At 34.9% G+C, this 24,293-nt stretch overlaps 2 protein-coding genes and 1 pseudogene across 3 annotated transcripts; 2 read left to right on the forward strand and 1 right to left on the reverse strand.

The window, feature by feature from the left end:
* Positions 1-1,644: 1,644 nt before the first annotated feature.
* Positions 1,645-9,680, forward strand: LOC139867779 (uncharacterized; annotated as a pseudogene).
* A 1,265-nt stretch (positions 9,681-10,945) lies between these two features.
* On the forward strand, positions 10,946-12,574 carry LOC139867383 (uncharacterized). Of its 2 annotated transcripts, none has more exons than XM_071855754.1 (4): positions 10,946-11,153; positions 11,562-11,650; positions 11,734-11,831; positions 12,263-12,574. In XM_071855754.1, exons 1-4 carry the CDS (start codon positions 11,144-11,146, stop codon positions 12,348-12,350), a joined length of 285 nt encoding a protein of 94 aa, XP_071711855.1. In that variant the 5' UTR covers positions 10,946-11,143; the 3' UTR covers positions 12,351-12,574. The 2 variants fall into 2 exon arrangements, with proteins under 2 accessions (XP_071711855.1, XP_071711856.1); XM_071855755.1 differs by having other exon boundaries at positions 11,734-11,786.
* Positions 12,575-13,911: 1,337 nt separating this feature from the next.
* Positions 13,912-21,338, reverse strand: LOC139867780 (tRNase Z TRZ3, mitochondrial). The gene is made up of 13 exons (XM_071856133.1): positions 21,265-21,338; positions 19,604-20,033; positions 19,362-19,451; positions 19,110-19,154; positions 18,966-19,020; positions 18,839-18,882; positions 18,335-18,724; positions 17,365-17,624; positions 17,093-17,219; positions 16,935-16,985; positions 16,152-16,558; positions 15,212-15,821; positions 13,912-14,449 (listed from the first exon to the last, which is right to left on the reverse strand). Exons 1-13 carry the CDS (start codon positions 21,336-21,338, stop codon positions 14,132-14,134), a joined length of 2,901 nt encoding a protein of 966 aa, XP_071712234.1. The 3' UTR covers positions 13,912-14,131.
* Positions 21,339-24,293: the final 2,955 nt, after the last annotated feature.

Genomic DNA, 24,293 nt, shown 5'->3' on the forward strand with positions numbered 1-24,293 from the left:
ATATGTTGATTGCAGGATCGGACATGTCAAAAATTAATAAGTTGAAGAGACAGTTATCTCTTGAGTTCTAAATGGAAGATTTGGGTGCTGCTGAACAGATACTCGGGATGAGTATTACAAGGAATCGAGTTGAAGGTATTTTAACTTTGTCTCAAACCAAGTATATTGAGAACGTGTTAGAGCGGTTCAACATGGAAGATTCAAAGGCACGATCCTTGCCTTTAGACGGTACTTTAAAATTATCGTAGAGTCGATCACTTATAACGGATAAAGAGAAAGAGGCAATGGCTCAAGTCCCTTATGTATCAGCAGTTTGAAGTATTATGTATGCTATGGTATGTACAAGACCCGACATAGCTCATGCAGTGGGAGTAGTGAGTCGGTTTATGTCGAATCTGGGTATTGAGCATTGGGAAGGAATAAAATGGCTTTTACGCTACTTAAAAGGTACTTCTAAAATGGGGCTACAATACTATAGGTGATTCCATTTTAAGAGGGTACGTTGATGCTGATTTGGGTGGATGTGATGATTCGGGAAAAAGCACTACGGGTTATGTTTTCACGATTGGGAAGACTGCGGGTAGTTGGTTGTCTAGACTCCAAAGATGTGTTGCATTATCAACAACGAAGGCTGAATATATGGCCTCCGTCGAAGCAAGTAAAGAACTAGTTTGGTTGAAGAATTTTATGATGGAGTTGGGGCTAGTTCAACAAAATTGGATCCTTTACTGTGATAATAAAAGTGCTATCCATTTAGGTAAGAACCCGGTGTTTCATGTTCGTACAAAACACATAAAGTTAAGGTATCATAAAATTCGCGAACTCATTGAAGACGGTACTTTAGTTGTTATGAAAATTCATGGTACTGAGAATCCTGCTGATATGTGTACTAAGATGGTTACGATCGGGAATTTGAAGTTTTGCATAACTTCAACTGATCTTCTTGTTAACTGAAAATAGAAGACGTCGACTAGAGTGATAAAGGGTTATTGATGTTAGATTTCGACAAGTAGTGTTGAAGACCTTGTATCGAAAGTCTGCTCTTCCTGCGATGTTGAGTTTGCGTGTTCCATGTTTTATTGGCGGTATAAAAGGGGTTGTTCGATGTTCTTGGTTGAAATGGTTAGCTTTAGGTTATAGTTTTGACTATCTTCAAGTGGGAGATTGTCAGATGTGTGAAGGATATCAAAACAAAGGAAAAGATCTGGATACATCAAGGCGCGATGCGGCCTACACACGTACAGAGGTTCTAGTTCAAAGAAAGCTTCTGTCTCGCGTTTACACTTGGAGGCGTGACGCGGCCCCTCCTGGGCGCGCCGCGGCCTTGGTCTGACGGGAAGGAAACTTCCAAATTCGATTTTTCTTGCTCCTTAAGTTGTTGTATGCCTATAAATACATCTTATTGTAACCCTAAACTCTATTTACGAAAATATCAATAAAAATCACTCTAGTTGGCTGTGGACTAAAGAAATCTAACCTATTGCATATAACCACGTAATTCTTGTGTCGTTTTCTTTACTTTTCTTTATTATTGTTCGTTTGTTGTTTGTGGGATCACCAAATCTGAATTGGTGATTGTTGTTTGGGTCCATAAATTCCCAACACATCTGGTGGATCGGTTGTAGATGAGGCTTCAAGAAATTGATGTACGTTAAAGGCGTGGCAGTGAGTGCTGAAGAGGGTACTCCAGTGTGTGTAATTTAATTTAGCAAGGTCGAGTTTGATCCGTATTAAGTGATGAACCGACGTGACCGTGTATATTTTATCGTATTTAGTAGAAGGAGCCATGAAGAAGATGAAGATAATCGGATGATGTAAACGACAGGAAGCAGCAGCGGTGTTGAGTTTTGGGTTTTAGGGTTTTATTGTGTTATCTAATATCATGTTAAGTGTGATATTTAATTGATTTTCATTGCCTCAAACAAACATACGTACACTAATAAATAGAGGGTAAACCTAGCTCTATTGGAATCGAAGGTCCATGACAAAATATAAGATGGCACACAGGCCCATAGCTAGGAAACTACTAGAATATAATCTGCTAATAGTTTGTTCTTAATCCTTTATTTTTATATTTGATAAATTCATATTAAATAGTTTTCGTGCCTCAATATTTCAAAACACTATCAACTCTTGCAGATATTCATGTTTTTATTTCCAGACATGTTCCTTATGGATGTCATTTGGTGTATATGTTACTGGACTGTTATTTGAGACTGCTTCAATCGGGTCGGTTTTGTTAATTGTGCATAGCTATTGTATCACCTCTGAGCGTCTTTCGGTACCTGAACGTCAAGTTATAAGTTATTGTTGTTCATGGTTGTGTGTTTTATTTGGTTTTTGTTGGTCATAAAGCCTCTATACCCTTCTTCTCAGTAAATAGGCTTTACTCAACTTTTTTTATAATAATAATAATCTTTAATAATTAATTAATTAATAATTGTTATTTAAAGGATGCTGATTTAATAAATGTAGAAACGTGCAGATGATACTAGTGTTTGACTATTTGTTCATATTTCTTGAGAAATTTAATCATATAACTGAGAATTTGTCACTATTGAGGGAGCAGTTGGACTATATAGACGATGAAGATGTTCAAGAAATGATAATGTGGTTTACACCAAATATCTTATGTTCAAGTACGTGTTGTAAAAATATTATCATTAACGAAATAAATACTTAGTCTAGGGGGTGGCCAGGGAAAATGGTTGAATAGTGTTTGACCACAGTGAAAATATTCCCCTTATTCGGTAGCTGGAACAGGGAAGACTTTATTCGTTTACCTGTTTTATAATCTAGTATTGACACACTTGATGTTTTTTGATGTTCCGATTTGCAGGAAATTCAAAAGTGCAATGCATATTGTAGCTATAGCTGAAACAGCGGTAAGCATATGTTACTTTGTGTTTAGGAATAATTTAAGCAATAGAGAAACAATATTGAATTAGAGTGTGTTTGGCGCAGGAACTTATGGGAGCTTAGAGGAGCTTGAGCTTATAATTTTAATAAGCTCCAAGTAATAAGTTTTGTTTGGTAGACATAAAAAGTAGAGCTTATGAAAATCATAAGCTCTAGAAAAATAAGCTACTTCTAGTAGCTTATGAAAAAAATAGAACTTATGAATTGAAAAATAAGCTCCAGCTAGTTTATCAAACACTTATAGAAAATATCAAGCTCTAGCTACCAGCTTCAAAAATTCGCTTCAGCTCCAACTCTAATTCACAAGCTCCAGCTCCAGCTAGTTTCATCCAAACACACCCTATATGATTTTCAGATTTTCCTTAATATGGATAGTTCAGCTGAAAAGTATTGGATGAAGTTACTGCTTCGCGAATGGGCACATTTTTGTATCTTTTTGTATATTGGGTATGACTTCCTTTTTTTTTATTTTATCATATCCTTCTTTTGTTTATATGTCGATGTTGTCTTTGGCGTTTTAACATACTTGTGATAGGTGGATTTTTAGATCCCAGGATTTAGCACTGTGATTTTCTGTTATGCCAACTCACAAGTCTAGAAAAAATAGACTTATTCCTCCCATTTATTTATTTATATTTATATATTTATATTTATTTATAAATATACTAACTCACTTAAAAAACTCACTCTCCCATTGCCCACAACATCCACTACCATCTACAGTACACCAGTAACTTTTGGTTTTTTTTAAAACCCCGATCTTTCCAGCTACTTCCCCTCCACCCTCTTTGCCTTCTTACCACCACCACCATTAACTCTACTCGCCCGATTGCTCCATACGCCGCCATCAACGCTGCTTCCACTCCAGCGGTTGTCCCAGAGGACACCATCAAACATGATTGCCCGAAGAGCAACGAACGTGAGAATACGGAGTGTATGAAGACTATGCCTGGCAAACGGGTCGGGTTGAGTCGGGTTGGGTCGAGACCCAAATGGGTTTGGGTTGAAACGAGTCATGGGTCGAAAGGGGTCAGAATTTAAATGGGTCAAACGGGTTGGGTTGGGACCCGGGTCGGGTTGGGTCTGAGTGGGTCAAGACCCAACGGGTTGGGTTGGGTCGGGTCGAGAACCATTTTATTCAATAATTTTAGTTTTAAATATATTTTTTTTATCATTTTTATTATTTATTATTTTTATTATTTTATTACTTTTTATTATATTTTGAAAAATTATATCGTGCAACTAAAATTCAAAATTTTACAGCTCAACCCGTTGGACCCATATACAAGACCCGTTAGACCCGTCTCTATTTGTTGGACTTGGTGGATTTGAACCCAATTGACCCATTTCTTATTTTTTTGTCTGAGACCCAATATTTTTTAAAAACACTCATTGGACCAATTTTTAGAGATGCGAATCTCAAAAACTGAAAACTTTACCACTCGACCCGTTTGATCCATATGCAAGACCCATTGGACCCAAATTGAGCATTTTGGGTTTGGTTTGCCAGGCATAATGAAGACCGAATCCTGGGTGTGCAATTAGATAAACATATTTCAAGTTTTAGGGCACTTTATATTAAAGGTTGGTATTTTTTAATTTGTTTATGAAATTTTGCATCTTTATTCTTCATTTGATGTACTTTTGATTTGTGTTGATTATTTTCTATTTGGATGGATATTGTTTTAGATCTAACTTCAGGATTCTTATGGGCTTCTTATTCTGTTGTATGTGTTCTCTATGCTATATTTCAATTTACTTTCATGCATCTTTTATATGATTAAACCTGACCCTTCATAATAATTTGATTATTGTACTTACCTATTTATGTATATTTAAATACGTAAGGTATATCGTCTGTTAAGTTGTTACATTTATACAACTCCAGTTTCAAAATAGAAGTTATTAAAACAGAAGACTGCAAAATTGGGGTATCAATATATTAAGATGTTACCAACGAAGCATTGCTTCAATGGTACCGCGGTTACACTTGTGTACTCGCAGGGCTAGAGGTCTCGGGTTCGAGCCTCGTCACCCGCTCTAGGAATTGAAATATATTCCTTGAAGGTGGCCCAAAGGGAAGGTTTTACCGACCCGCTCCGGGACTAAGATCCGGCCCGCCTGCCCCTCGGGATGGTTAAAGGGTCGGATCCTCAGAGTGTGGTTCGGGTTTCCTGCCCGAAAGCGCGTGTGTGTGTGCAAATGATGACTAGGCTTCGGTCCGGACTGATGCAAGCTTGCCTTTCAAAAAAAAAAAAAAAAAATATATATATATATATATATATATATATATATATATATATATATATATATATATATATATATATTAAGATGTTTATTGTAATTTGTAAGGTGGGAACTTTATAGTGAATTTGATGTTGAGATACATCTGATGATTTTTGAGCACTGGAACTATCGAAGAGAAGGTAGTAAATTAATTTTTCTTTTATGTTCAATTTTTAAGCAAGGATAAAATAATGTGTGATAGGATGTTGTATCGTGCACAGGTGTACCAGCTTCAGATGTCAAAAGAAGGGCTTCAAAAAGTAATCCAACAATAGCAGTTCCAAGATCCAGGTATCTGATATTTTGTATTACCCTTTTTTCACCATAACTAGTTGTGGAGCCCGCTTCGCGCCGGGGCTCCGTTTTGAATGCGAGTTAAAAAAAAAGTCTTGATCTATTTTGTAAAAAAGAATTTTTTTCGACATAACATTGAAGAGTTGTTCCTTTTGTGAAAGTTGCTTCTTTTAGCGTTCGGGTTTTTTTTTTTTTTTTTTAAAAGTTAGTAAAGTGGGTGTTCGATTTGTATTTTAATAAAAGTTAGTGGGTTAAGTTTGTGAAATTTGAAAAAACTTTACGTATAAAGTGGGGGTTCGATTTGTATTTTAATAAAAGTTAGGGGGTTAAGTTTGTGAAAATTGAATATTAGTAAAAAAAACAAAAGTTAGTAAAGTGGGGGTTCGATTTGTATTTTAATAAAAGTTAGAGGGTTAAGCTTGTGAAATTTGGGGAAAAATATACGTATAAAGTGGGGGGTTTGATTTGTATTTTAATGAAAGTTAAGGGGTTAAGTTTGCGAAAAGTGAATAAATGAATAGTACTATTCATTTCCAAATACTTTTAATTGCATCATATAAGTATTATATATCATAACGAATGAATGCAGGGGAACAATCTCTCAACAGAGAATTTACGTGACCTATTTACATTCCATGAGGATGCAAAGTGAGTTACTGTTACCTGTATCCAATAGGAATGTAGCATTAATTGTCAGTGATTGATTATTTTAATTGATGTTATCTGTACTGATCTGAAATTCATGAGAAGATGAACTGCAAACATTGTCAAAACTCTGGATTTCCAGATAAAGGGTCCCACTTTGAAGAAGACGATATTGGTGATGCTTACTTTTGTCACAATCACTGAAGGTATGGCTAAGTGGCTAGGTAAAGTAGAAAACTTCAACTGTATATTCAGATAGTACTTAAGTTAAAATTGCAGATCAAAGTATATACTACGTAATAGATAATAATAATTTTAATAATATACATTAAAAATGGGGTGTTGTTTGGCAATTAGGTTGTAGGTTGCTCATAAATTGTTGGTCTCTTTTGATTGTGTGACTGAACTATGTGTGTAATGGCTGTAGGAAATAGGCCTACCAAACGAAACTTAATAATGTATACGAAACGATTGCTTATAGAAGGAAAATATAAGCAAAATGAGCCGAACTAATGAAGCTTGGGTCAATAAATGTAAGTGTGCACAACCGAAGTTATAAGCAAATATGCATCAGATATATCGGTAGGTTGCTGCACATTTTTCAACATTTTTTATCATGATTTTTTTAATCATACTTTTTACTTTGTAGTTGTGTTTAAAAGTTTTTATCGTGCTTCAGTCTTCTTCTATTTTGCGATAATTTAAGAAATTTTTATGGCATTTTGGTGTATAACTTACTACATATATGTTTCCATTGTTGGTTTTGGAAGGAAATATCATAAAGCAGGTATTCTATTGTTGGTTTCGGAACGAAATGCTAGCTGTTTGAAAGTCATAGAGTTGAATGCAATTTAATGCCCGTTTTGACCCTTTTGAACTGTAAGGCCATTTTGGTGTCAGATTGGGTAATGGTTGATTTAGACACGCCCACTATGTTGTGCAAAGTGTGTTTGCAAGTTTTGGTGTTTTAAATAAGAGTTTTTAGGTATATTTGGTTAAGGCGTCCATTTTGACCCCTTTAAAATGTAATTGTGCATAAGTCGACCCGTTTGAGTAACTTCGAGAATTTAAAGCTACCAATACTTTTAAATTGTGTTTTTGGAGCTGTGGAGTGATTTTTGGTCACTCGGATATATTGAATAACAAAATAGGTCGTCAACCAATTTTGGTTTCATTCTGGGTAAAAGGTGTCAATGACTTTCCGACCTACAAGGTGGGTTCGTACGTTGACAATAGTTAAGTTTTGATGGAAAATAATATTTAAGATATAAAGTTTTCCCGATAAGCTTCTAAATGGTATATGATATGTTTGCGTTTGACAAGATTAAATAGGTTTTGAATGACTATCAAAACAAGATATTCCAGAGTTGCAGTTGCTGGGAAAAAAATGATGGGGCTGGGCAATAATAACAGGTGCAGTCTTTGGACTTTTTAGATTTTTTTTTCCTTTTGATCATTACCTTCAGACCATAATTTCAGTTTATACTTATTTTTCTTCTTCGAATCGTATATCTTATGTTGCATTTCTAAAGGCATGAAGCTTCAATTTATATTATTTCAGTTAGTTCTATTTATGATACTTCGGGATTTTGTACGTTACAGAAGGTACCTTCTTGCTGCGATTTTGTGATTCAAGAATATATCTTGCTGTTTTTCCCCGTTCCTTTTGGTATTTTAATCCTTTATTGAGGCGAAATATAGTGCTCCTGAAAAGCAAGTGAAATGATCGAATTTAACATTGCCACTCCTTAAGGCTTCTGACTACTACGTATTCAGAAATACGGGTAATACATTACTTCAGTCCTGGTTTTGTATATTTGTCGTGGTATATGTTGGCCTTCGTTCTCGACACTCCAACTAAGTTACTTTTGCCGTCAAAGTGACTATTTGTTTGTCTGAGTTACTTGACGCTTTTCTATGTATGATCGTTTATGGTTTTGTTTTTTTGTCCGGTTGCCTATTATTTTCTCTAACTTTTTGAACAGTAACTATGCTGTAACTATGTTATTTTGAGTTATTTAATCAGGTATTTCTTCTCAGTTAAAATGCTAACGTAGCTCTGATTTGGAAATGTAGTTTTCTTTTGCCGTGTTTTCTTTGTGTTGGTTACTTTTTGGTCGTCAATAGGGTTTCTTTCCTGATTTGTTGCTATTGTTTAGTTTATTTTTCAGTTATTGTAGCAGTTATGCTTTCACAATTGTAATTAGTTATGTTATACTTGGGATTTCTCATTGTGTGACTGTCAGTTATAGTTATATGTGCTTACCTATTGCTTCATTGTCAGATATATAGCGTACCTACAGAATAAGCATTGGTAATTAACATCGGGTGACACATAGAGTTTCTATTAGTGACAGTGTGAAGCTCTGCAAAGCTAAGGCCGAAACTCTTTGGACGATACAATAACATAGGGCATTTTCTTCATCATTTTACTAAACTTTTTGCAACACATGTTATGGTTTCTATCAAACCGTCATTCGGTTACATTAATTGATAATTGATACCATTCTTATTAATACATAGATACTTAAAGTCACTTTAATAACAATTTGGATACAGAATGCAAATATTTATGTTGGTGTTTTTTGTAATAGTTATTGAATACTATGATTGTTCTTTTGATTGAAAATTTTGTATACTAACTGATTTTTATTTCTTTGAACTGCAGAGTTCTAGAAAAAATGTTTCTCTCATTCTCACACAATATTATGGGTTCGATCATATATGAACCCGAGGACGTCGATGCTAACTCTCTTCCCCGAAGACGAAGAAAATACAACAAAAAAGGGACTAAGCAGTAACCAATAACAATGTCTGTAGTAGTGCTACAAAATAATCTTATCTAGATGTTGTACTCATTTTGCTAATATAAATAAATAGTGGTAATCATCTCTAATAACAATTTGTAAACACGGATAATTTTAGGAATCGTTAAGCTACGTAAAAAGATCACAAAACACAGCAAACCCGAATGACAACCCAAATAAAGCCGCCGCAACGCGTGGCCGAATCGTTGCTAGTTTACAGCATTGTAAGTTCAAATTCTATAATACATTACTACCTATTTATATAAAAAAAAAAAAAAAAAAAAGTTTTTGTATTTGAATAGTCCGTACTGATCTGTTATTTTAGGAACTGGATGCAGTATCTTTTAAAGATTTTAGCAGTCGAGAATGGCATATTGGAGTGGGAAGCAATGATAAAGTGAATGTTATTTGTACAATTATTAGTTATTTTTTGTATGGTTGATGATTAATGATCAAGTCACTGTATTGCTATGCTAGCCAACTTTTCAGGATATGAGCTTGAAGGACTCGATTTTGGTAGTGATACAATACCCTCACACAGGCGGATCTTGAACTCAAATATAAATAGAGCGGATGCAAAAACTTAATAAATTTTTCTTTGACAGCTAGGCAAACAATAATAAAAACCTTAATTTTTTAGTAATTTTTTTTAATGTATTTTTTTTTTTTTTTTTAATCCAGATCACACAATTAGACCAAATTAGAGCAGCTCTGGATCAGGGATATTAGCTAGTGAAGCTATGTGTTCTTCACGATATAGTTATGAACTAGTCCGGGTCAGGCCCGTGCGATGTGGCGGGGGCTTTCGGACTGCCTATTCATATTTAACGTAGCTTTATGTATTTACAGAAGGGAAAATGGGCTATGTGTTAAGCGCCATTGTAGGTGTCATCGTCTTTAGTGTTTTTTAAAATCTATCCGGTTTGAACGTAGTTAGTTTCGTTTTGTTGATAAAATTATTTCGAGCCTAACGGTGGTGTCGGAAAAATTTAAGTCGCGGCGAGGAGGAAGATACGGGCTGTCGTGTTTAACTTTTTTTAAAAAGTGTCCGTTTCGAATGAACTTTTTTCGTTTTGTTCAACAAATTATTTCGAGTATGACATTGATGTCGAAAAAATTTAACTCGCGGCGAGCGGGAAGATATGGGTTGTCGTTGTGTTCAGCGTTTTTTAAAAAGTGTATGTTTCGAATGTAGTTAGTTTCGTTTTGTTCATAAAAAATTATTTCTACTTTAACGGTGTGGCCGGTGAAATTTAACTCGGGCCGAGGAGGAAGATACGGGCTGTCGAAGTGTGTGGGTGGAGTTTTTATTTTAATTGAGAGGATTTAGGTTTTACCCCCTGAAGTTTGGTGTAATTTTTGTAAGTTAGTTACAGTTGAGGGGGGAGATATGGAAAAAGCTAGTGTGAAAAGGGGTGTGTACTGTTATCGTTTTCCCATTGAGGGAACGACCAAAATCCTCACGGGATATAGCATATAAAGGGTTTAATAATATGATGTATTTATGTTACTCTTTCCGTCCCAAATCTATTGTCCACAGACAAAAAACACATAGTTTTAGGAAATCTCACTAACTTTATTCTCCACCAATAATATATCTTTTCTCTCCAGATTAACCTCTTTTGATTGGTTTAAAAAGAATCTGAACAATTAATTTGGGACATCCCAAAATAGAACAATGGACAATAGAATTGAGACGGAGGGAGTATGTTTTTATTTTTGGTAAGCGAGAAAATTTTCCTATGAAGGAGCACATCGGCTCCCCCATATAAGATAAAATCTCGGGTAATCAAGCTCTCCGAGCGCGAGGCTTGGTACCGGGTGAATTGCGCATTATTTGTCACTTCCCTTTTGAACAATTTGGCATAGCCAGGAATTGAACCCGGTTAATATACATTAAAAAACAATGGATAACGGGGCTACACATTTTATAGAAGTCCAATAGAAAATGTTCAGTACCGAATCAATGAAAAGCCCAATGGGCCGGCCCAAATGAAGTGCCCATTCTACTCACAGGTTCAACCGGTCATCGTCGCCGTCGCTGAAAGTCTGAAACGCATCTGAACCAACCGGCTTCTTCTCTGATCAACAAATCAAAATTCAAAATAGATAAATAAATACTCCTAAATTCAGATCTCAATAAATAGGCACACTCATTACTGTTTAATCAGCAACAACATTGATCTACTCGAATGAGTGCAGGTACCTAGGGTTTCATTATTTAACTTATCAGTTATTGCATGCTTATGCTGATATCTACTACTGTACTACATTTGAAGTTAGAATTAGGGTTTCGTTGTCTGTTAAATTTGAAATGAATCAAAATATTAGATTGTATCGGTAATAGATCTCATGAGGTTACAACTTACAATTGGACTACATTTGATACAAAATGTTATCCAGAAACACCATTTGTATTTCAAATTACTAGTAAAACTTCATATGATTTTGAATTTTTGAAATTTCAACATCAAAACAAGCACTCGAACTTTGACAGAACTTGCCAGTTGATATTGATTTTAGTTCTAACAAATATAAAAAGAATGCAACATGTTTTAGAAGTGACCTTATCTGACGTAAATCGAGGATACGTTTTTAAATTTCTCTCAGGTGGAGCTTTTGGAGGGAACAGAGGTGCGCGACCTGTACCACCTGAGAAAGGAGTATTTCCATTAGACCACATGCACTTATGTGATGAGGTAATGTCACTTAAAAATGTTTTGATACAAAAGTTTGTAAATTAATTAAAGGGACTAAAAAATGAATTTTCTGGTTTTTGCAGGCGAAGAAAGAATATATAAGCTGTCTTAAAACATCAGGGCATAAATCCGAGAGGTGTAAACATCTTTCAAAGAAATACCTTGAATGCCGAATGGAAAAGTTAGTTACTCTAGTTATGTTTTTTTATATTTCTTTGGAAACTTTTTATGCTATTGTTACCCTTTGTTGTATCAATATGAACTGCAATCACATGTCCATGATTACTCGTATGTAACAAACATTATCATTTTATGTTGCATATACCTGATGTAAGTAGGCTTATTAGTAGGTTGAATTTGGATCAGATAATAAAATTAAAATGTGACCCGTGACCTAGTTAAATGGGTAATGATCCAACCCATTGATGAAACCCATCAATACACGTCCTTGTGTATCATAGTATCGTAGTTTTAATTAAGGAGAAATACTAATGTCCTTATATGTGATGTGTCAAAAATCAAGTGTTCGAGTGTAAGATTCTTGTTGTTAAAGAGTTTTTCAAAGGGGTATTTGAAAAGTTGAAAAATGGCGTGGTAAATGTTGTCTTTCAGGAATTTGATGGCAAAGCAAGATATGTCAGAACTCGGCTTCAAGATGGATGACACGTCAGAAGTATCTAAAGAGAATGTGACAAGTTAGCATAATTTTGGTGTGATAACTAGAAAGATACTGACAATAATTTATTGGTGTGATCACAAGAAACAGTTGTGTTTGGATAAGAATTGGATTCATCGACTCGGTTACAGTTAACTTCAAAATCCATCCATGAATTATTTAAAAGTAATATATTGCAATAGCTATAGAATCCTATTGTTATGTACTTTTGATCAGAATGGTTTCAATCCTTTTGCAATTATGTTCAGCTCAATGTGTGACCTTCTGTTACAGTATCCATATATTTTGCATCGGTTATGTTTCAAGTATATATACTTCCACTCTTTTGTGATAATTTCATTTCATTTTCATATACAAAATAACAGTAAAAGTAAATTGGATCAAAGTTTTAATTCAAAGCAGACTTGTTTGAATTTTAAAATGAAGTAACTTGAGGGAGAGAACCAAAAGGTGTTTGCCACCATGGTTTCTAACTCATAATTTTCCTCTATACAAATTCTATTATTTTTGCTTTGTTATATATAGGTTGAGGAAACTACTTTAGACACTCTGGCCTTTTTGCATATTTGGGAAGAGAATGAGGTTAAATTTGTTGGGAATTAATTAAAAGATATTGACGATCAGATTAAGGATTTCCCCAGGTAGATTGCAAAAATGTTCCAACGCCATATCATAGTTAACCCTGCAAAATGGGTGAGTCAGGTTAATAATCAAAATAGGTCGTGTTAGAGTACTATGAGACGGGCAAAAGATCATGACGTAATCATGACCATGATCACGTATCTTGGAAAACAAGTCCAAGACCAGTCCATATCTTTTATATATAGAAAATATTTTGTATTATTTAGTTTTTGTAATTATCTGTAACTATAAATATATGAATATATATAGAATCCTCAATGTGTGGAGTGAAAAATTATTTTCTAATATGGTATCAGAGCGGGAGATCCCGAGACCAAGTTAGACTCATGTGTGCAGTCGTCTCTACAACGCTGACAACCCTCCACTACCATCTCTCCTTCTTTAATCTGTTATTTCTTACTAGGTTCGGTCGGCATATCAGTGATGATTTGACCGTTGATGTGCTAGGTTTGTCCACCACGTGTGTCGTTAGGACAATCTTCTAGTACTATCAAGATCATGCCTAGTCCGTTGTATTGAATCGTTTTGAACCAAGCTCGTGTTGGATCACCACCTTTTCGGTTTAGGGGGTATTAGAGTACTAGAAGACAGGCAGGATATCATGGCATGATCATGACCAGATCAAGAGAACAAGTCCAAGATTTGTATCTTGGAGAACAAATCCAATGTCTGTCTATATCTTTTATATTTAGAAAATATATTGTATTAATTAATTTTTGTAATTATTTGTTTTCTGTAACTATAAAAATATGAATATATCGAATCCACAATTTGTGTGGTGTGGAGAATTATTTTCTAATAGGTTGAGTCAGCTTGATCTTGAGGTGACCCAACACAGTTATCTGAAACCTGTAAGGTATACCTCATAAACAATTAGCAATAAGTCAAATATCATAAAATAAATCATACAGTATATATTTTTCAACTGATATGAGGCTTCATGCAATAAAACTAAACTATATGGACTTTTGACCCATTCGAAACAGAACATAATCTGAATCGCATAAAAAGTAATCGAGATAAGTAAATGTTTCCTTATGTATTCGTCATATTGTAAACTAGAAAAATAAAATGGATTGGCTAACTGCACATAACTAAATCTCACAAAACGTAATCAAGAATAACAAGAGCTTTAAAAAGAATTGGTATTCGATAACAATGATTCAAGCAGCTATCGTTACAGCATCCTCAACATCATCAGATTCGTCAACAATCATTTCATCCTTAAACAACAGTTTAAGGTAAGGAAGTACTTTCGGAAGCACATGTAAATCTGCAAAGTTGATGCTCATCATGTCAAAAGCAATGCACGTTTTATGCATGTGACTTTCATCAAAAACTGGAACTTTGGGATATCGTTGACTGAAATGCGTAAGTATGATTCGATATGCGCCTGCAGCGTTACCAACTTCAATGGCTTCTCCTGTTGTACTGTGGTTTCTTGCTATGGCTTCATCCACTAATGCATCCTCAAATGTCGCCTGCAATTACCATTTCAGGATAAACCAAGTTTAACAATGTGCAGATAAAAAAGGGTTTATTGTGTCATAATGTATAGTATCTTACACATTTTACTAGTGTATGGGGGCAAATTTTGAAATCACTAAAACATGCATTTTATATTTTTTGCTACATAATTTAATACATTTTTTGAAGACTTTTATACATATAATAGTAAATTAAATGCATACTACACTATTGACATATTTAAAAAAAATAGTAAATTTTTAAGTTCCACGTCCTTCACTAAAAAAATGTACTAACTTTAAATATAATTTTTAAAAAATAAACCAGGAAAAAAAAAAAAAAAAAAAAAACTAGTGTAAAGAAAGAAAAAAAAAAAATAAATCATCTGTTTAAAACAACAGACCAAAGCTTAGTACTAAGAAAGAAAACAAAAATAATTTTTCTAACGACAACCCATGGCTGTCGTTAAAGAGCATTAATGTATTGTACAAAACACTTAAAGTTGACTATTACATGACAGTTAGTAAATAGTACAAGTATTTTTTGCACCTTAACGACAAGGATTGTTAGAAAAATCCACATAAAAATACCTAATGACCCACATCTGATAGAATCTTACCAACATTTTCGCATAACTTACTTCCTTAATGTCACAAAAACGACGTTTTCCAATTGTTATGTGTTTTCGATTTCTTAAGATAATCGTTTTCCATCGTTCTGTTTAAATAGCTGATTATCAAAAGCAAAAAGCAAAAAAAAAAAAAAAAAACGCTTACCTCATGTATGAGAACCGTTGCTCCTCTAGAAGCTTCTATTAATTCGGGACAAGGTCTCGTGTCACCCGAATAAACAATCTTCCACCCAGGTATCATTCTACCGTCACTATCAACTCGATCCACACCTTTCAAAACAACCCCAAACGACATCGGACAATGCACAACCGGAAAACTAATCACACCGTCCAAACCCGAATCTCGAAGCACGTTCTTCAACTTGTCGACAATCGGGCCTACAACGTTACTATCAAAAACACTACCCGGTCGTTTCCAATGGCTCTGCATTTGAGTTCCTTTAGAAAATAAAGTGTTTTCGATCGGGAGTTCGTTACTATCAGAATTCGATTCGAAAGAAGCTAGAGAAGCTTCGGTCGTATGTCTACAATCAAGAAACAGCATATTTAAATCTTCGAGTCGTTCGTATGCGTCTAGGAATCTTTTGAGATTCCTAGGAGCAATAACTATTAACGGTGCGTGTGTTGTCCCTTTTAATAAATCTCGTCTGAGAGCGAGTATTCTTGCTAAACCCGTATGGTGATCTGCGTGAATATGTGAAATCCATATACATTTTAAACGTCTAACTGCATCATCTGCGCCTTCAATACCATATCTGTTCATAAAAACATTCATAAAAAATTATATGGAGCATATTACATGTGGCAAGATAAGCTTGTTAGGCATAACGGGCCGTGTGTCAAAACGGGCCGACTTAGGTGGGTTTGACCAGCAAACACCTTTTAGTCCATTTTCTTAATTGCGAATGCGAATATATATTTAGGATTTTGCTGACGACAACCCGGGCTGTCGTTAAGATGCATCAATGTGTTGTACAAAGCGGTTAATGGCAGTTTTTAAAACTAAAAGTCTTTTTTGCACCTTAACGACAGCCCATTAGCCCATTAGTGATAACCAATAATAAGTAAAATGGGTCAAAATATACCTTCTTTTTAGCTGACCCAAAGTTCCTTCACCGCAATCTAACATTATACTACCTTTCGAGAAAAGATTGATGAAGATCGAACTAACGTTACGATACTTTGAAGGTTGAGATGAACCGGTTCCTAAAAGAACAATCTCAACATCTTCTCTCGTAATATTCTCCAAACAACTTGGAACAACGTTTTGATTCAACCAAGGTTCTTCAATCATGTTATTATTGTCACCTTCTACACATGTTACCCCCTCCCCTGCATCTTCTTCCCCGTCCCAAAGGCGAGCGACCTGTCGGGAAGCATCTGATATTTCTGGAATTTCTTCGAGTAGGTCATTGATGATGTCAACGGGCCCCGCTTTGGGAGGTATACCAGATCTGTCTAGTCCAAGTTGTGCAACAGGGCGCAAATGAAACTGAAAAGTTGGAAAAAAATTAAGTTCCAACTTAGTTGATGGCACTCATTTTCGACAAGAAAAATGTGTTGTTATAAACTAGATAATTAAATTATAATATTTTTCATCTAACTTTGGATTTATATTGATGTCATGATTGGCGGATTGTGTAACTAAATAAAGTACGGTATCGGGTTAGATTGACAGTTGACTAGAAACACTTAATTTTTATGTTCTTTTTTAAATAATTCTAACGTGCTAGCTTTTATTTAATACAAAATAAAATACTTCTATTATAATCAATGACAGTTTGAATCAATCGTGGAAGCCGTACGAAATGGACTACTCAAACATGAATGCAACACAGGATTTAATAGCATTTAACGTAAACTCGCACCTTGAGAAGATTTTCAGCCGATGTAGTATTACATAGATTTAAACCAATATCCTGCATGTAAATTAAAAACTAAAATTAAAAATTTATATTATAAGGGGGATAAGTTGCTATCATATTCTAGTCATTGTTCTTTAAGACGTTGGACTCGGAATCTATACCTCATTTAAACAACTCGCTTGTTGAAGCGACCAAAAACCTGGAGCCGGAAAGAACTGGGGACATAGGTAGTTAAGTCGTGCTGCAACTCGTGCACTCGATTTTAAAATCGGAACCTCAATATTCTTCCTGCATAAGTAACAAAAACACATATATAACATCTTAGTTCATAAAATTCAATCCACTAAACAATTTGAAAACAAATAGACCATTTAGTTTCAAAAGATTTTGACTAATTAAACTGACACACACAAACGAATATATAAATACTTACATTTGATGTCCTGCCATAATATGCTCTGCCCCACCAAATCTTGACATCCAATTTTGATAATCACTAGAGTTTACAACCAACGAAGGACTTAAATGAATCACACAGTTGACGGTTTTACGTTTCTCTTCTGGCATATCAGCATAGTAAGTCTCGAGAGACGGTGCAGACAACAATTCTTGAAAATGAGACGAGGTAGGGCAATCAACAAGAAGAATAATAGGCCCGGGAACAGACGGTCCAAGTACATCATCTGGATGAACCTGAAAATTATACAACCCATGTAACATAACAGTTCAAAGTGGGCGGGTTGGGTAACAGGTAAAAATGGATCAACTTATCTTGGAGACTGTATTTTAAAAAACTAGACTTTGAGCGAACTTCGACATGTTTGCAAGGTTGCAAGAATCCCTACTCGAGTGCGACATGTTTGCAAGGTTGCAAGAATCCCTACTCGAGGAGCACTCGGTCGACTTTTAAGGGGGTAATAGGCAACTTGGAGAGTAATTGAAATGGACTTTTTATACATACATTTAAATAATAAATTACAAAATTATATGTGTAATTAAACAAGAAAAAATCCATAAACATAAACATAAACATAAACATAAACGTTAACATTTGTCTAGAAACATGAACAACTCTAAAATTATAGTTTAATATCATATTAAGATATTAAGATGTTGACCAATATTGACTTTGACCCATTTTGGCCGACAAAATCCAACTACCCACTACATTTTATTTGGATCCATTGACCGACATTGACCAATTGATTACTCGGATCAGCCGCTTCCTATAAATGAGTAATCGGGGAGTATTAGGCATTAGTCGGGGAGTTTTACAAAGCATAATTTTTAGCTAAACTCTCTGATCAGCTTGTTTGAGATAAGACACAACTCAAATTGACTTATTAATAGATATATATGTGATCTATATAAAGAAAAATAGAAATAGAAAATAATAAACATACCATTATATCCTTTAGATCCGATTTTACAGAGTTCCCTTCTTGTAGTTCACGATATTTTGGTCCCGGTCTCAATCCAAGTGCCCTGGCTTTATCCAGATCAAATTTTCCCCTAATTTCAGGCAACTCACAAATATACAAAACAGAAATATCACTAGCCTTCGATGCAAATTTATCTTTGGTTTCAGGTTGTAACAAAATAGCCGATATCTTGACAACTTCATCATCAATTAGTATAAGTTGATCATTAAGTTTTCTACAACTATCCAAAGAATCCTTATCGGATTTGGGCGACGGACCAAAGCTTCGTGAGTGAACCATGGCTGCATTTGGAATGAAAGATTTCATTGCATCGACTAAATACTTAAAATCTGAAGGTCCCCATGCATTTACCTTCAAATATTAACCAAATTTAATATCAGCCAATACGATACTATATCACTAATCAACTACAGCATTAGACATTAACAATTATAACGATTATAACTATCATCCAATAATACTTACAGATATCCCTTCATCGCCAAAACCAGCCAATGTAAGTAAAAGGCCTGCAACATCATAATTATAAAATTATAATAATATTGAATTAAAACTGGTAATTACATCATCTGGAGGTGAATAATGTACAAACCTGGTAATCCACCAGCAGTTTCGGAGCAAACACGTGAAAGAAATATGTGATCAATCTAATGCAAAAGAAGATGATTATTCCCAATTTACCATTAATAAATATAGCTTTGTAAGACAAGAAAATTATAGCAAACAGCAGTTTTACCTTTGATAACTTGATCTTATGCTCTGTACAATATCGTTGCAACCCCTGAATAATCAGTTAATATAAAAAAATCACTAATGCTATCATCATGGTTGATTCCTTTAAAAAAAAAACACAACTTCGTTCCATAATCCATATTAAGCTACCCTAATTAGTATTTAGTACTAGAATACTACATGGTCATACATACATTTAACCAAATTAATTGCTATGAAATATGTTAACAAATTTATATATAAAAAAAAAACTTACTTCCCCAGCATTGAATATAAATCTTTGCTTATCAAAGAAAAGCAGGACTGATGGTGATGTGTCTTGAGTATCCAAACCTGTTCCTAATATCTGAAAAAAAAAAAAAAAAAAAAAAAAAAGAAGAACCAATTAGCAAAAATAAACAAAACCCAATATACAAAAAGATTCAAACTTTTCTAAAAAAAAACACGAATTAGCACTAAAGAAAAAAAAAACCCAATACACAAATATTAAAAAGATACCTGAACATAAGATGTCGTATTAACAGGATTGAGTTTTCTAACTTTTAATTTCAGATCTTTGGGCTTTCTACTTTTATCTTTACCTTCAGCCCTTTGTTTATTGAACCCAATATTTTTGATTTCTACAACTTCATCATCCATATCTTTCATTGATGAATACTCTGTTTTGTCACTTTGTTTCAAAGTACTAATCTTTCTATCTGGGATGTATTTTCTTGGTGGTTTTCTTGAAGAAGATGAAAGGCAAGTGAAAAATGTACGTTTGATTGGGTTTTTGTTGTTGAAATTAAGAAGGGGATTAATAGGTTTTAAAGAAGACAAAAAGAAAGATGAATTGGGAAAAAGGAGGCGAAGATTTGATGTAATTTGGGGCATATTTTGTAAGTAGATGTTTTGAGCCCTAGAAAAAGAAAAGGGTTTTACCGTCTTTCTAAAACCTCCCAATTAACAAAACAAATCCATATCAAACGTGGGTTGCCAAGTTGCAGTTAATAAAATTATATATTTTATATATACAAAGTAGGACTTGGATGCAAAAATCTAGAATAGCTCGGTTGGTTAAGTGTGTGTGAATCTTAAAAACGAGATAGTGGGTTCGAAATTTGATTTTTACGTTTATTTATTTTTATTTTTTTGTACAAATCTAGACATTCTCTCGGCCCAAAGCAGGAGCAAGCTGCTCAGGGCTCATCTTTTTAAGGGCTCAAAAAGAATTATCCACCCATGTATTTATTGAGGCCCAAAAAATAAATAAAGGTATATTTAGGCCCATGGGGCAAAAATGATACGTGGGGAAGATGTTAAGAGTTTTCAAAGTACCAGCGGGCTCAGTTATTTTATGGTTGATTTTGTACAGACTTTTTAGTTGTACCAGCGGGGCCCATTATAGGCTACCATGTATTCAATTACAAAAATTGATTTGTTTATTGTTATGAGTTGTAACTGTTCAATATCAAATACGTAGTTCGGCAGTAGGCCCTTCATTTTTATTTCTTTAAGAGCGCACGGAGTCGTGGCCATTTTTCACCGTTTTGCAAATTCGACGCCAGTATCATCGACTTCGCGTCGGCGTTAAATCGCCGTCGACCTCCGGTCGCCCCAGCAACGTTGAAGAAGGGTTTTTTTCTTCTTTTTTTTCCCTTCTTTTCTTCTTTTTAAATTAATTAAATAATATTTAATATTAAAATTAGACACCAAACGATTTCCTTTATTTTGGTCTCAGTGTTAAAATCTCAATGTTAAGCTTAACACTAGATTTAACACTGAGCCCAGTTTCACGACTCCTAGAGCTCTAACTAGCTTAATAGCTTATATTATTTGTTGGGATTAAGGGGCCTTATTTTTCGTCTTGATCTATGTCTCTGAATTATCGGGATCGGCCCTGTCTAGAATATATATATGCAATAAAGTTAGATAGTTTTTTAAAAGCTAGAATATCTCACTTAGTTAGAGCTTTCTCGCGTTTTTTGCGAGTATTGACTTTCACCTAAATGAGGTTGCACTAATTATACAAATTTTCTCTAGTTCGATGGACTATTAAAGATTAAAAGGTCTAACACACATAAACATACTATTAAGCATCATCAGTTGAGCTATAAAGATTATTCACAATACTTCTTTCTTCGTTTACAGAGGGCTTACATCCTCCGATGATAACTAACTTCATCGATCCACCATGATAAAAGTCATTGTACAGTCTGAGTATTTGATCCCTTAAATCGATTCCTTTCTCCATCGCATCAAAAAGGCTTTTCTTATTACCTTACATACACAAAATAGGGTCTGCCACTCAGCCTTAAGACGAATCAAAGAAGAGTGGGGAACCAACAGCTGGTTTTGGAATTCAACATCATGAAGTGTTTTTACACCATCGGCCGACATCGACTCATCCCCATCTTTAAGGAAGAAATCGGTGACTCCAAGTTCTTTTACCCCATTCAGAAAGTCTTTTCTGTCGGACGACTCGTAGGGGCGGAGAAGGGCCCTTACTAATGAACAATTTTCATACTCTAAAAATGTAAAAACCGCACTTGAGTCAGTTTTATAATAATAGTAGTAGTAAACAACATTGAAGGAAACAAAATTAAGACATCGTGCAACGATAGTGAAAGGAGATTTAGAGATTCCATAAATCGGTTACTGGTCGGGTTTCTCCATATCGAACCGGTATACCGAAACCGAAAATTCCCAAAACCAAGAACCGAAACCGAATCCGAATCCCTCTCGTTACCGGTTTTCAGTACAAGTACCGGTTCGGTTCGATTTTTTGGGACTTTTGCTCAACCTAACTGTACATAACAAAGTAGTGCAACTTCGACATCTAGCTCTGCGATACAGATTTGTGTCATAAAATACAATTGTACAAGTCTGAAGACTGTTGCCACTTTGGTGTTGATTTCGAGCCAAATTTTTCGGGAGTATATTTGATTAGCCTACACTCATTATATTGATTGGGCATCGTCGTAAGATCTTGGGCTAGTGAGCCATGCGTGCGGGTCGATTAATTCGTTTCTCCTCTCCTGCCTAGCTTCTCGTTAGTGAGTGTTGGTTATTAATAAAATTGTCTTAAAAAAAATGGAAATGGTAAGCAATTAGCAAACCAATCAAGGTTACATATCTCATTATGATGTATATCAAATGAAATATCTTGTTGGGTTTGTAAGTGTTGGGTTACATCAAAATTTTAAGTTAAATGATTTTGGACTTGGAAGAGATGTTTACTTTGGACTTGTTGTTTTTGGGCCAAAGAGCCCGACTATTGGAGTTGGATAATGGCACGCATGTATCAGTCAAGAAGGATGTGTTTATCCAAATTGTTAGTTAGCTTTAATGTTTATCTTAATTTGAATTTATGTTTGATATTTATCCGTATTATTTGTTTTTAGTATTTAACAACTCTTGTTATCTTTTTAGAAGGCAGACTTTTGTTTTGATAATTAATAAAAAAGAGAGTGACGATCAGAGCCTTTGGCTTTTGGTTATTTTTTTTTATGGTTTTTAGCTTTTGTTCATTAAATTGATTTAATAACATAAGTTATAAACAGCCACGTAAGTTCTCATTTAAGCCATCGATCCGTAAAACTACATTATGTGGTATCAGATTCCAGGCATGGCTAAACAAGAACATGGTGGTCAGTATTACCAAAGATCAAATCACAGAATCGCCGAGAAAGGCAGTGGTAATGATCCTCGTGATGCTGAGATTGCTCGTTTGCAGCAACGAGTTAGGGAGTTAAAGATTGAGCATTTGCGACGAAGGATAGCAATATTAGAGTAGGGCAGACATCATAAATATGATGCACACTATGCTTCGGACCAAACAAACGACCGGTGGGAAGGTATGAATCCATTCGCTGATGCGCCGAGAGGATTCAGACGGGAGCATTACAATGATCCCGTACGGAACATTGGTATGAAAGTTGAACAACTTTTTAATCTCGAATACGTTCCTGAAGTTATTGTGGATGAAGATTCCGAACCAATCTATGATACTGATGGTGAGGATGAAGAATTCATCTATGATAACGAACCCATCTATGATACTAAGGAAGATTACGAGTGTGAGGCTGAAGAGAATACTGAAATCGTTGAATTCAGCACTTCAACTACTTATAAAGTCACTAACATGTTCAATAAAGATGTTAAAATTTTCTCTTGTGAAGATGTTGCTGTTGATTTGACAAGCGATGAAAAGAATACTCATGTAGTTCTTGAGGTTCAGTTCGATGTTTTCGTCATTGGCGTTGTAGACTTGAGGACGAGTCTTTTCGAAGAAGGGAGAATGATGTATATCAAATGAAATATCTTATTGGGTTTGTAAGTGTTGGGTTACATCAAAATTTTAAGTTCAATGATTTTGGACTTGGAAGAGATGTTTACTTTGGACTTGTTGTTTTTGGGCCAAAGAGCCCGACTGTTGGAGTTGGATAATGGCACGCATGTATCAGTCAAGAAGGATGTGTTTATCCAAATTGTTAGTTAGCTTTAATGTTTATCTTAATTTGAATTTATGTTTGATATTTATCCGTATTATTTGTTTTTGGTATTTAACAACTCTTGTTATCTTTTTGGAGGGCAGACTTTTGTTTTGATAATTAATAAAAAAGAGAGTGACGATCAGAGCCTTTGGCTTTTAGTTATTTTTTTTTATGGTTTTTAGCTTTTGTTCATTAAATTGATTTAATAACATAAGTTATAAACAACCACGTAAGTTCTCATTTAAGCCATCGATCCGTAAACTACTACATTATGAGGTATCAGATTCCAGGCATGGCTAAACAAGAACATGGTGGTCGGTATTACCAAAGATCAAATCACAGAATCTCCGAGAGAGGCAGTGGTAATGATCCTCGTGATGCTGAGATTGCTCGTTTGCAGCAACGAGTTAGGGAGTTAGAGATTGAGCGTTTGCGACGAAGGATAGCAATATTAGAGTAGAGCAGACATCATAAATATGATGCACACTATGCTTCGGACCAAACAAACGACCGGTGGGAAGGTATGAATCCATTCGCTGATGCGCCGAGAGGATTCAGACGGGAGCGTTACAATGATCCCGTACGGAACATTGGTATGAAAGTTGAACAACCTTTTAATCTCGAATACGTTCCTGAAGTTATTGTGGATGAAGATTCCGAACCAATCTATGATACTGATGGTGAGGATGAAGAATTCATCTATGATAACGAAC

This window comes from Rutidosis leptorrhynchoides, chromosome 9 (assembly GCF_046630445.1).
Source record: "Rutidosis leptorrhynchoides isolate AG116_Rl617_1_P2 chromosome 9, CSIRO_AGI_Rlap_v1, whole genome shotgun sequence".
Classification (NCBI taxonomy): Eukaryota; Viridiplantae; Streptophyta; class Magnoliopsida; order Asterales; family Asteraceae; genus Rutidosis; species Rutidosis leptorrhynchoides.

Coding starts and splice junctions, on each gene's coding strand:
- LOC139867383 (XM_071855754.1), top strand. Junction 11,651..11,733: donor ACATGCACTTATGTGATGAG/GTAATGTCACTT, acceptor TGGTTTTTGCAG/GCGAAGAAAGAATATATAAG. Junction 11,832..12,262: donor CTTGAATGCCGAATGGAAAA/GTTAGTTACTCT, acceptor GTTGTCTTTCAG/GAATTTGATGGCAAAGCAAG.
- LOC139867780 (XM_071856133.1), bottom strand. CDS start 21,338: ATGGAGAAAGGAATCGATTTAAGGGATCAAATACTCAGACTGTACAAT. Junction 20,034..21,264: donor TATCATGGTGGATCGATGAA/GTTAGTTATCAT, acceptor GGGAGGTTTTAG/AAAGACGGTAAAACCCTTTT. Junction 19,021..19,109: donor ATAAGATCAAGTTATCAAAG/GTAAAACTGCTG, acceptor CTTTTGCATTAG/ATTGATCACATATTTCTTTC.